A 14484-nucleotide genomic window follows, 5' to 3' on the forward strand; every position below is an offset into this window, starting at 1 on the left:
ACTTCAATTTAGCTAGCTAGAGATGGATAACGCATGCATAGTGCGTGTAAAGTTATTTCAAGGAAAAGAATGTCAACATTGAAAGGTAAACCAAGGTAAATCATTTGCTTGACTTATTCGATCCACAAAATTAGCATTCATATAAAGGTAAAAACGATGATTAATATGTACTATTTTTAATCTATAAATTGAAATCAAACAGACCCAGAAAAAACCAATGGTACGATTTCGATATCTATTAATATTTATATTTATGTTTATATCGCTTATATGGTCATCAGTGGTTGTCAGAGGTCAACATGATAGTTAATTAGATGGTATCTAGATAAAAAAAAAAACAAACAAAAAAACGATGTGGCATTTTGAAATTTTCCATTGACACATTTTGAAATTTTCCATTGACACATTTTGAAATTTTCCATTGACACATGTTCATCGGATTTTCTAGAATGTAAGAAAACTTAGAATACAATTGTCAATGAACCTGTATACTTGTTCCAGCTAACAGAAGTTCGGAAGCATGACAGGAACGGGCCCCCTCTTATGCATTCAGTGGCACTGGGCCCCATGCACTTATAAAATGTCTGGATCCGCCACTGTCTAGCACTTTTAACGCAAATTGGAGTGTAACTTGAATTTATAGCACAGACCTATTCCAAATTCATTCTGTATTTACATTCAGATTCGACACCATTACGCCACATATTTTATATTGTAAGAATGTCATATATTGTTCATATTTTATTTTGTGTTTTCAATACAACGGTTGTTTTGGATGATAAAAGTTATTATTTGTTTTCACTTGTACCATGATGTGTATGTATCTTCAAGTTGTTTCACAATGACCAACGATTGGTTTAATGAAAAATGCGGAAGATGTCCGAGGGAGAATAAAATCTTTGAAGACGGAGAGAGCCCTACAAAATCTACAATCTTCTAACATACTGAGCAACACGAACTCCTCCAAAACAGCTATATTGGTATTCGATCTCAGGTAATCCAGAAAGGTAAGCAAATCCTGCCCCACATGTGATCATGCAACCGGTCGAATCCTTCATGTTCTCACTTTAAGATGAACAAAGTTTGAATGTTCGTAATTGAAGGATTAATTGGTAATTTGACATAAATAGTGCTTCTGAAGTTCAGAAAAATCGATCTCAATAGGATATCTGACTTAACTGGTTCTTCTGGGAAATATATAGTTCCGATTAGGAATTCTGACATAAAGCTTCGATGAACTTGAATCGATCTCGACAGGATATCTGACATAACTGGTGCTTTATAGTGAAATCGATCACAATAGGAATATCTGACATAACTAGTGCCTCAGGGAAATATATCTCAATAGGAAATCTGATGTAACAGGTGCTTCAGGGAAATATACTTCAATATGATATCTGACATAACTGATGTTTAAGGGAAATTAATATCGATAGGACATCTGACATAAGTGGTGCTTTAGTGCAATCAATCTTGATCGGATATATGAAATATGTCTGGTGCTTCAGGGAAACGATCTCATTAGGATATCTGACATATTTTTTTCTTTCTTCTCACGAATAGTTCGATATCTGACATAACTGATAACTGACATAATCTATGTTTCAGAGAAATCGAGTTCAATAGGATATCTGACATGATTGGTGCATAAGGGGAATGGATCGCAATACTATATTTGACGTTACTGGTGATTCAGGGAAATATATCTCACTGGGATATCTAACATAAATGGTGCATCAAGGTAATCGATCTCACTTTGATATCTGTCATGATTGGTGCTTCAGTAAAATCAATCTCAAAAGGAAATCTTACATAAATGATGCTTGAAGGAAATGATCTCACAAGGATATCTGATATAATTTGTGTTTCAGAGAAATCGAGCTCAATAGGATATCTGACATGATTGGCAGGTAAATCGATCTCAATACTATATTTGACATAACTGGTGATTCGGGGAAATATATCTCACTAGGATATAAGACATAAATGGTGCATCAAGGTAGTTGCAATTGATCTCACTAGGATATCTGACATGATTGGTGATTCAGGAAAATCGATCTCATTAGGAAATATGACATAAATGATCCCACAAGGATATCTGATATAATCTTTGTTTCAGAGAAGTCGATCTCACTGGGATGTATGGCATAAACGATGCTTTGAAAAGGACACATCTCACAATGACATCTGATATAATTGATATTTTAGAGAAATCGATCTCAAAGGGATATCTGACGTAGATGGTGATTCAGTGAAATCCATATCAATTTTATGTTTGACATAACTGGTGCTTTAGAGAAATCAATCTCCCTGGGATATCTGACATAAATGATGTTTCAGGGCAATCGATCATGATCGAGTATCTGACATAAATGGGTTTTTTTCCCAGGAAAATATATCTCAGTAGGATGTATGGCATAACTGATTCTTCAGGGAAATCGATGCCACAAAGATATCTGATAAAGAATCATTTTGATAACAGCGTAAAATTCATAAGACAATTTCAGTATTTTCTTTGCGCGCTCAGGTTTTAAATTTATTGGGTCAGATTAGGTAGACGTTCGTCTGTAACACCTACTTGTCAGCCATTTAAACTGGGGGGAAGGGGTCGCCAATAATTCTAAACGCCTAAATCAAATCAAACGAAAAACTAGCATAGAACAAGACCTTGTGTGTTGATTTAAATGTTGGGTACTTAAACTTTTTTTTTCTTCTCGTGCACCTGCATGTACCTTACTCTTTTATTCTATTTAAATCGTCATTGGAAGTCCTCTGGCAGTGGTCGTAAAATCACTGTTATCGTTAGCCTATGATAAACAAGTTAAACTGGGTTAATGATTCAGTATAACTACCTACATAGTATTGCGGTTGTCCATGCTGTTATGAAAATGATTCTAAATGGTGCTTCAGAGAAATCGATCTCAATAGGATATCTGACATAACTGGTTCTTCGTGGAAATAGTTATCATTAGGATTCTGACATGCAGTGGCGGATCCAAGGGGGGGGGGGGGGGTTCCGGGGGTGCGCACCCCCCTTTATTTTTGCCGATCAATGCATTTGTATCGGGACATATGTTTTGCACCCCCCTTTGCCCTGGGTTAGCACCCCCCTTTCGAAAATTCCTGCATCCGCCCCTGACATGATTGGTGTTTCAGAGAAATCGATCTCAATAGGATATCTGACATACATGCATGGTGCTTCAGTGAAATCCATATCAATTTTATGTTTGACATAACTGGTGCTTTAGGGAAATAGTCTCACTAGGATATCTGACATAGGTGGTGCATCAGGGAAATCGATCTCAATAGGATATGTGACATAAATAGTGCTTCACGGAAATGTATCTCAATAAAATGTATGACATAGGTGGTGCATCAGGGAAATCGATCTCAGGATATGTGACATAAATAGTGCTTCAGGGAAATGTATCTCAATAAAATGTATGACACAGGTGGTGTATCAGGGAAATCGATCTCAGGATACCTGACGTAAATGGTGCTTCAGTGAAATCGATATCAATTTGACATATCTGGTGCTCTAGGGAAATAGATCTCACTAGGATATAAGACATAGGTGGTGCATCAGGGAAATCGATCTCAATAGGATATGTGACATAAATAGTGCTTCAGGGAAATATATCTCAATGAAATGTATGACATAACTGGTGCTTCAGAGAAATCGATCTTAATAGGATATCTGCCATATAAATGGTTCTGCGGGGAAAAAATAGTTCTCATTGGGAATTCTGACATATTGGGGCTTTGGGGAAATCGATCAAATTTATAGGACATCTGACATAACTGGTCTTTCAGGGGAAATCGATCTCACTAGAACCGATATATAACATAAATGATGCTTCAGGAAAAATCGATCTTACTTGGATATCTGACATAATTGTTTCTTCGTACTTTATTTTGGGCTTTTTAATTTGTTTGATTCGAACGTCACTGAAGAGTCTTTTGTAGACGAAACGTCCGTCTGAGGCAAATACAAAATTTCAATCCTGGTATCTATAATGAGTTTATTTAAAGGGTAATATAATTCATAAACTGTATTTTACCTCGAAGAATTTTCTCAAAATATTCCTCTCCCCCTTTTGAGCTCACCTGGCCATGGCCCAATGGTCCAAGTGAGCTCTTATCATCACTTGGCGTCTGTCGTCCGTCGTCCATAAATTTTTACAAAAATATTCTCCTTTGAAACTACTGGGGCCAAATTTAACCAAACTTGGTCACAATCTGCATTGGAGTATACATGCATGGTATATATGAAGATGGTCGCCGTGGCTAAGAATAGAACGTATGGGTAACGGTAGATTTTGGTCTATATCTCTGAATCCAAAGCATTTAGAGCAAATCTGACATGGTATAAAATTGTGTATCAGGTTAGAACCTATCTGTCGTAAAATTTCAGACGAATCAGACTAGCTGTTGTTGGATTGATACCCTTGGTAATTTTAAGGACTGTGTGAAAAATTGAAGTATCTGGTAATTATCTTGAATATTATTATAGATAGAGATAAGCTGTAAACAGCAATTCATTCAATAATGTTCAGCAAAGTAAGATCTACAAATAAGTCAGCATGACCAAAATGGTCAATTGGTCCCATAAGGAGTTCTGTCCTTTAAGGTCAAATTTAACAATTTTTCTTCTCCTGAAACAACTGAGACAATTTTTTATCCCAAACTTGGCCACAATAAGCATTAGGGTATCTATCTTAAAGAATGTGACCAATAAAACCTGCTTGCCAAACAACATGGTAGACATGGCTAAAAATATAACATAAGGAGAATAAAGTTTTTGACTTCGATATCTCTAAAACTAGTAAAGCAAAAGTATATCGGTTGCATTATTTCATGCATCAATAGTCCATTTGCCAATTACCAATTTGCTTCTGTTATAAAGGTGTTATGGGTGTCTTTCTACATCTTGGTTTTGTGAAAAAAACAGATTCTAAGGTCCAGATTTTCAATCAAAATAGAAAAATTTGATGCAGGAATGCCGATAACTAATGTGAATTTTCATTCAAAAGAACAAATCAATAAGAATATATTTTATGAAAATTAATATTTTTACAAGTGTATGTTATTTTGGTTGATTTTTAATTTATTTTTAAATTAGCATTTAAGGGGATATGTAGCTCTGAAACAATGCATTTTCTGAAGGAATCTATATATACATGGAATTTTCATATGTAGTATTTTAGCCGAAAAAAACGTACGGTGACCCTATACCTTTTCTTTTGATATTCTCAAAGACTTGTATTAAAGTATCTTTTCGAAATTTATATTACAATTCTATCATTTAGTTTAGTTTCAACTTATTTTCCTTTATAATCCATACAAAATATGCCATTTTGTCACAACCTGAAGCTTGAGAAATGCACGGTGGCCTATCTTTTTTTTTTTAAACATATATCAATATATATTACGTTTTGGTAAAAAAAATAAACAAATTCTATCATTTATATTTTAGACTCCCATATGAAAATATCAGGTGAGCGACACAGGATTCTTGGAGCCTCTAGTTTTATATGCATTGATCTGTTGTTACTTCCCTTGAACAATTTCTTGTCTTAGAGGTCGATTTAGTGTGCAAATGGGAAATTTACATACCTTGTCAATCGTTCATTTCGTGACCAATCAGATAGTTTGTTTCATTTATAGACTCCGCCCAAATTGTACTTTTTTCCTTCGAAATTTTCGAAGACACTACGGTTTTACCCTTGTTTTTTTGTTTTATGTTATGTTTAAAGACATATTATCGCAACCATTAGTTAAATAAATTACTTAACTTTCATCGTCAAACAGATTTTCGGATCAAAGAAGAGATAAAGTGGTAGAAAAACGATCGTTTTCTCCCCCCTCTCTCGGTCGGCGCGAAGTTCACATTGTGCTGTTTCACGCTACAATCAAATGACCTCGTTGTCAGACGGAGATCGAAGACCTAGCAGTCTTAAGCATAATAATTAGTTTTCAAAGTTTACATGTGTTAATTTTAGCTGACATTTTATGACACATCGAATGAAGATTCTGTCACAGCATGCAGAAAGCTATTTTGTGTCTTATTTAACAGTTTCAACAAAAATTTCTTTGTGATTCCCTCCAAAAAATTTCAACAGTTCAAGATGCCGCTATTACGAAAACAGCCATTTCACAGACAACCAGTACCAAGTTCCCTTCAGCCTGATGACGATGTATTTCATTGTAAGCTGACAAATGAAATCTTCAAAGATTATGAGTAAGTTTATTTTCTTAGCCCTGATGTTCGGTGAACATTATTAATCTAATGTATGAAAATGTGATTTAGTTTTCTGTCGGCCATTTTGTATCCTTCCTATATATAAATTTACACTAAATAACAGAAATATGTTCCTCAAAAATATTTTGTTTGTTTGTTTGGTAATTTATATCATTATGAAATGTGTTTTCCTCTAGCTTCTACAAGAATGAACTACTGAATGTGTATATGGGTCAATTAATTTGGTTAATCTATTCTGATAAATATGCATATTTGTTATATACAAACCTACATCAACCTGGAATTCTATCTTTTAATATACTTAAGCATGTGTGAAGGATTCTGAGAATACAAAATGTATTCCCATGCAAGTACTCAATCCATGTTGAAGTCGTTTAGTATTACTGCTTTTCAAGGTAGTCAGCTCCGCTGTATCCACAGAAAGATATCATCTATTGGTGGACAAGTGCTGTTTTATATTTAAGAACAGAATCATAAGTTTTTTCTTAGAAATGATACTGTCATTTCGTAATCTTTCTAAGCATATCTGCATACAACAATAGAATACAACTTTTGAAGCCCCCCTCTCTATCACTATCAGGAATAGGGGTTTAGTAATAGCTCTAAGTATGTATTTGCATAGTACTTTGTAAATGGTATTTACATCAAGGCTAAGATGTAAAGGTGCGTTTGATTAATAATTCATCTGGTTGCTTACGGTAAGCCTCTGGATGCTTTAGATAAGCATTTTGAATTTGTTTGGTTGCAAAATTAGCCTGTCTACAAGCTGAGATACAAGATACTTTTTATATAAAATGGATTTTCAAAGAAAAATCTTGTTGGACTCTTTTTTGTCAACAGTTTTATAAGGCCAAATAAAAATATATGTGTGGTTCCAGTAACCCGACCGACCCTAGTTAAAACCCCTCGACACTAGAACTTTTTTTTTTCATTTCTGAAAAATATATTTTCAAATGATCAAATTTTGAGGATTGTGAATTAAAATGATTAAATTCATAGATTTCTGTCACAGTGATCTGGAAGGTTTTTTTCCCTATAGGCCCAAGGCCCCTCAAAAATAAATTCAATGGGCCATTTTTAAAAATAATGGGCCTTGTTGTCAAATGAGTGGGCCATTTAAATTGACTTCTGTAAACAAAAAAAAGTATCAGTATATTTTGGCAAAGAGGTGTACATGTTGGTACATTTACTTACCTTTATGATTTTAAATAAAATCATGGATATTGTTCCTGTGATTTTGTAATTTCAATTTCAATGAATATACAATAACTTCTTCAAACCCGAACAATATTTAAGTTAACCTTTATTTACAATGTTTAAACTGGTACTGTTGCCTTGTTCATGTCCATGGTTGTTTTTTTGTACATTAAATTTGGGTCTTCGTCGATACCATACTTATTTCAGAGGACATTTCAGGCATTTCCTCTGCATTTCTTGTATTATTATAACTTCATCACGGTGACAAGAATAACAGTATAGAGTACCATTAATTTATAGCACAAAACAACAAATCGCTGAAGTCATGATTACAAAATGTCAAAACGTACCAAAGACCATAAAATGACAAGGACAGTTAAACGTCTTTTATGGAGACAAACACTATATTCCTAAAAAGTCTTTGGGGTTCTTCAATCGAAATAATAGCAAGCTAAACTTAATGAGATTATTTTTAGAGTTAAATCTCGTCTGTACTAGCCAAATTTCACAAATTTAAAGTTGTTTATAAAAAAAATATATCATGAATAATGGTTAATTACGTTTTTTCGGGTTATCAGTTAGATCACATGGTCTTATTTTTACAATAGGAAAATACCCGATACATGAAACTGCCTGGTTTTATTATCATAGGGAAACACCCGAGACGTCCCAAAAATATATAGGTGCTCCTATTATTGGAGGAACATTACACTGTTATGTACACACGCATGGCGGCACGGAACACGATCGGAAATCCAATTGATGATATCGAAGCGTTTCAAAACGTAGTGAAAAATATCGTGCGCCACGTTGGCGCTTACATTTGTCACTGTATGTGCCATTTCTTGTCAATAGGCGCAGGGCGCACGTCCTTCCCGATCACTGCTGTCATCTGAATTTCCATCACAAGTATCTGTTATGGCTAAAATGCAAGAATTCATAACAGAATGCAACAAAATTAACTAAAAACGTATCATGACTGTTTATTTTACAACCAAACATGTAAAAATGGTGGACTTCCGGTTGGGGTGTGTATAATACCAGAAACAATTTCGGTAAACACACAAATTTTCCGGATTTTGACATTCAAAAAAAAAATATTACAAAAAATAAAAAAAATTGCAGACCTACCGAGCCTATTTTTTAACAGTATGTAACTGGAACCACACATATAATTTGATTTGGCCTAAGATCTGATGAAGATTTTTTTTTCGCCAGTACAATTTATGAACTAAGAAACTTTAAAAGTTTGTAAGCGTTCCGTGGAACTCAGTGTGTTGCCTACTTTTGCTGTTTATCTCAGGCTCAACAAAAATGAGGAAAAAAATAATAAAAATATTCCTCTCCATAGTATCTTTTGATTGTAAGAAGCTTCTGTCCAAGTTTGGTAAAAATCCAGGATAGTTAATTAATCTAATAAATGTTTTAAAAACTGCAGACGTATGTAACATGTGTAATGTTTTCTGGCAGAAATTCCATTTATAAGTATTAGCTGCTGCAGCCGACGGACTGTAGGATCGCTATGTCTTTCTTTTTCGACATAAGTCGAAGGCTTGACAAAAATGTTTAAATAATGATTGAAAATGTAGATTTCTCCCCAGCTTTCCAAAATGTGTAAGACAGTTGAACAAGTCCTATAATTATATTGTCTGGTAGGAATATTTTTTTCCCCCAAGACACCTTCAAACAACAGTTGTGATGTCATCTGTAAACTAATGTTTGTGATAATGCTAGAATTTAAACATTTTTTGAGCATGTGATGAACTATGTTTTATGTGTTGCCAACAATAGTACTGCAACTTCTGAAATATTTATCTTTGTGTGTTGATAGACATCTTGATAGATGCTACTCAAAGATTATGATGGCTTTGATCCTTTTACAAATTATAAGTTGTTTTTGATTAAAATATTAAAATTTGATTTCATTCAATTACGAATCTGATATGCACATCCAATAATGATAATACTTCTGTAAATTGATTATAATTTTATGTCTTATTGGCCAAGGTTACCACTTGGTCAAGTATTGATCATAAATGATAATTAATGTTCAAAAGGATAATCCCATCAAATGCTTCCTAAGGTCACAGATTAAATTGTCAGACTTAGATTGAGGATTAGGTCAAAAAATTTACAGTATTGTTCAGAGTTTAACCTTGTTAAAACTGTATATGTCTACATGCATCTACTAATCACAACGATAACTATTTGGATCAGAGGTCAATTTGACTGTCGATGAATTCTGTTAAGTTAGCAAAAATGTAAAAAAAATCGTTTTTTCAACAGATAGGTCAAAAATCCTAAAAACGTTGTTAACAGAAAATTTATTAAACAGCTTTGTCAACCTTCTGTTCATAAGACTTTTAATGATGTACAAGTACATATACGTCGCACCATAAACAGTGATTAGAAGTTCAAGGTTGAAAAGTACATTTGTAATCGATACAATTTATACTTCATAATATTATAAATACTACATATATTTGATAGCGTTATAAAGATTCCTTCTACAGTATCTTTAAGTTTGTTTCTCTGATATATTTAATTTACAGGACATATATTTGCATGCGCCTATAAACAATGATAAATATAAACTGTATTTGGTAGAAAATAAGGTAGTTTTATCGGTCTTTTGTTGAAGTCTGTAATACTACATTTATATTGAAAATTTGATAATGACAAAATGACACTATTAAAGTCCATTCAAAAGTTAATTGTTTTTGTCAAAATGATTTTATTTGACCTTGAACAATGAAGGACTTTGTCATTTCATTTCCAATAGCTACAGTTTACAACATGTACAAAAAAATTATTCTGAAATATAAAGGCATGCAATGGCATGTGTTTTAGTCCAACTTTTATCTTAAAAATAGATATGATTAAAGGATTGCATAATTTTTACTGCACCAATTTTGTCAACACACTCAAAGGGTCCCACAGTATGTAAGATTAGATTTGAACGTGATGTAATGGCTTCATGAAATTTGCATTTAAAAGATATGTACAGATAGAAGTTTTTTGAAGAGTTACTGTTCTTTGACAGTTTTCAGGCTCAACCAGAGGTCCACGAGCCCAGGCTCGTAAAGTGGCTGTTTGGACTGTGAAAATCACCTCTGAAGTTATTCTCTACAACCAGGCAATCAGAATCTTGACTATAATCGTCCCCCCAAAAAAAATGTGATTTAAAAGTAAATCCTGAAAATAGCTTTGAGATTAGAAATGATCATTTATTTCAAAACAAAGTGTCCACTCGACCTTTAGATGAAAAAAGCATGAAATTCAGTGTATCCAAATCTCTCTCAATGACTCATTTGACTGACCGACAAAATGTCAGACAAAAAGTTGTTTGGTCAGACACAGTGTTCTCCCCAGGCCGTTTTAGGGTTGCGCTTTTCAGCGCTATTATTATTTCCCGCTGTCCTATTGCACTGACCGCAGCGCTATCCAATGCAAGCGTGTTGCTTTATTTTTTTCGTAATTTTCAAATTACCCGCTTATTTTTCACTTTGGATCATGTGATCGACTGGTTGACTATTTCTAAATGAATTATTTCCATTGTATTAAGTAACTCCCCGGGACCAGTCTATTAAATTTTACAAAATGGCAACTTTGAACAATCAAAATAAACAAAGATTTCAACATAGACATCAATTTTTAACCGGATTTTTGTGACAAAAATGTCGGTTATTGATTTGGGGATGTACGGCGGGCGGGCGGTCGGTCGGGCGGGCGGTCGGGCGGGCGGGAATCAAATGTTGTCCGTGCATTAACTCATGAACCGTTCAACCGAAGCTTTTAAAATTTTAATATGTTGTTACTGACTACTAAGTGAAGGTCAAGTTCAATAATGGTGATTTTGACTTTTACCGTTCAGGAGTTATGGTTCTTGAAAGATTGAAAAATGGAGTTTCCAGTCGTGTCCGTGCATTAACTCATGAACCGTTCAACCAAAGCTTTTAAAATTTTAATATGTTGTTACTGACAACTAAATGAAGGTCAAGTTCAATAATGGCGAGTTTGACTTTTACCGTTCAGGAGTTATGGTTCTTGAAAGATTGAAAAATGGAGTTTCCAGTCATGTCCGTGCATTAACTCAGGAACCGTTCAACCAAAGCTTTTAAAATTTTAATATGTTGTTACTGACAACTAAATGAAGGTCAAGTTCAATAATGGCGATTTTGATTTTTACCGTTCAGGAGTTATGGTTCTTGAAAGATTGAAAAATGGTGTTTCGAGTCGTGTCGGTGCATTTTCTCATGAACCATTCAACCAAAGCTTTTGAAATTTTTATATGTTGTTACTGATGACAAAATAGAGGTCAAGTTCAATAATGACGATTTTGACTTTTACCGTTCAGGAGTTGTGGTTCTTGAAAGATCGTAAAATGGCGTTTCCATTCACGTTGTTGCATTTACTCATGAACCATTCAATCTAAGCTTTTCAAATTTTAATATGTTGATACTGATGACAAAATGGAGGTCAAATTTGATATTGACGATTTTAACTTTCACATTCATCAGTAATGGTTCTTGTGATATTGCCAGGACACAAATAAATGTTAATAAATCCGGTTTGCTGTCGTTGTGACAGCCTCTTGTTTTAATTAAAAGAATATTTTTTCTCGATGACAATGTCCAGCTTGGATGAGGCAATTCAAATATTATATAACGTTAAGGTAAGAAAAATCAGAAATCTTTATGCTAAAATGTCATTTCCTGTCAAACCTCGTAAGGTGAACAGTACACTGTTACAGTGGGTTACAAAATCAAACAGAAGCTGACAATGACTTTCAATGACTTTATTGTTGATCCTACATGTTCTGCAACATTACCTGTTAGTGCTTACAAATCTTCACATAGGTAGTCTGGTGTAGACCCATCATGGAAAAAGACTTCTTCAGTTTTATACACAGATAGTACGAGGTTTTAATATATATACATTGTATATGAATTTATAATGGAGAAAAAAAGACTCTTCTATATGTATATCCAGACAATATATATATAACATTAACAAACAAAGGGGTACATTGTAACTTCCGTGAGCATGATAAGGACATCATTACAAGAGAAAACATCAATAGCATAATATAATAAAAACACATAACAAATCAATTACAAACAAACCGTGCGCCACGATAAAGTTACTAAGAATTGTCGAAAATTACGCGCTTTTCATAGCGCTATCCAAAAATCCTGGGGAGAACACTGGTCAGACAGAAATTTTAGATTTTTTAGTTGAAAATATTGTAGAAAAACCTTGAATAACCTTTGGTCAGACTAACCTTTAAACAGTTTGGCAGGATCAGGAATTTTATGTCGGTCAAGGACTGACTTTTGCTTTAAAGGCTATGTGACATGTTGTACTAAAAAATCTGGTTCAGAAACATTTTCATCAATTGCAGGAAACAGTAGTGTGATTTTAATAGTTTTGGTCAAAATGACAGTGAAAGCTTTGGCCATTGGTAGGGACTAAAATTGGGACATTTTTTGGACACCGCAAACTTCCAATGATGAATTTTGTTCAACTATTAATAATTGGTAAGAATTACTTGTGTACTTGCTGTCTCATATTTACAGGTTTATCAACAGATATTTACTGTAAATGCATTAATTTTGATAAATAAATTACTCACTTTAATTAAATTTTTGTTGCAGGGAATTCTTTGAAAGAATTATCTTGTGCAATAGCTTGGTATGGTCATGTTCCATCACTGGGAAAGCTAGTCTGACATTTCAAGAAGCATTGGAATCAGAAGAGAAAGCATTGAAGCACATTGCATCCTTCCCAGCAGCCCTGCAGAAACCACTTCTGTTTTTAGCGCAGAAAACCAAGCGCAGTAGATTGGCTGATATGAACGATGATGTTTTCATGTTTGCAAAAGATCGCTATTTTATTGGTGAAATTGTGGATGTTGTTGTTGGTGGAGAAAAGTAAGTAAAAGATTCCTGACCTTTGTTTATAGGTCATTAACATTAAACTTTGACCTTCCAGAGAAGAAAGTCTGTCGACTTGTTTTATACTTTTCAAAATTGACAATCATCTAAATCATGTATTCTATAAATATTGTGGTTTTAGGTATGTAAAAAGTTCAGACATTTTGGAACCATCTTACATTTGTGTAGTGGCAAAACAAACTTATAACAAGGAATACAAGTAATTATTGCAAAGAAATACTTTTCTTGGTGTCTGCAGTATTCTGCCTAATGATTGTCTCAGGGAGACAGATATATTTAAGTTGAAAATAAAGCAAGTGCTATCACTAGTTAGAATTCTATGTGTTTTTAATGATGGATAGCCAATAAATGTTTGTGTTTTAATTTCAGGAAATCTTGTAAAGTTTTACGAGTGGTACCTCCAGTGAAGGAACAAGAAGAAGGATGTATTGTTATAGATTCAGATGAAGAGGAATCGACCAGGTATTTAATCATGTTATCATTTTAGTTATGGGCATGAACATGTACAAGGGAACAAACTTATTAAGCCCCCTCTTTTTAGACATGGAGGGTTCTTAAGGGTTCCAGTTACTGCTAGTCTTGCTAGATTCATTAGTTTCTCAGGTAACCTGTCATTTCCTATACATGTAGTAGTATTCATGCTTATCTATATTTCAAAAGGCATCTTTTCATTCTGTTTGCAGTTGCTGTCCTATTTTGGTAATCAAGAAAATACTGAATTAGATTTATCATTCATAAAAGCATGAAGTTAAAAATAAAACAGTTGGAAAAATAAAGATTTGCGACAAATGCAACAAATCATAAAATAGAGTGAGAGTAAGATTAAAATTGATGTTCTGGTACAATACTAAGCATCTTTAACAGCTGTTAAGAAAAGATGAGGTTAAATTTGTGCTTTATATTATAATTTTAGCGCAAAGAATAAAAATGTCACTGTACCAAAATCTGATGAATACAGATATGTTGTCCAGGAGACTGGAAAGTCCAATATAACCATTACAGTACCAAGCAAACAAGTCAGGTAACTTCATTTGTTTTATATTTGTTATGTTTACATTTTATTTTTTG

The 14484-nt window shown here is 33.8% G+C and overlaps 1 protein-coding gene across 4 annotated transcripts in view; it reads left to right on the forward strand.

The window, feature by feature from the left end:
- The first annotated feature begins 5645 nt into the window (after window positions 1-5645).
- Window positions 5646-14484, forward strand: part of LOC139516207 (bromodomain adjacent to zinc finger domain protein 1A-like) — a 42253-nt gene continuing 33414 nt past the window's right edge. For all 4 annotated transcript variants that reach the window (XM_071306142.1, XM_071306144.1, XM_071306145.1 and 1 more), the window contains exons 1-4: window positions 5646-6241; window positions 13117-13392; window positions 13786-13878; window positions 14330-14437. In XM_071306142.1, coding sequence (XP_071162243.1) covers window positions 6129-6241; window positions 13117-13392; window positions 13786-13878; window positions 14330-14437 — 590 coding nt within the window. In that variant the 5' untranslated portion in view covers window positions 5646-6128. The remainder of the gene's footprint in view (window positions 6242-13116; window positions 13393-13785; window positions 13879-14329; window positions 14438-14484) is intronic.

This window comes from Mytilus edulis, chromosome 3 (genome assembly GCF_963676685.1).
Source record: "Mytilus edulis chromosome 3, xbMytEdul2.2, whole genome shotgun sequence".
In the NCBI taxonomy this organism is placed as follows: domain Eukaryota; kingdom Metazoa; phylum Mollusca; class Bivalvia; order Mytilida; family Mytilidae; genus Mytilus; species Mytilus edulis.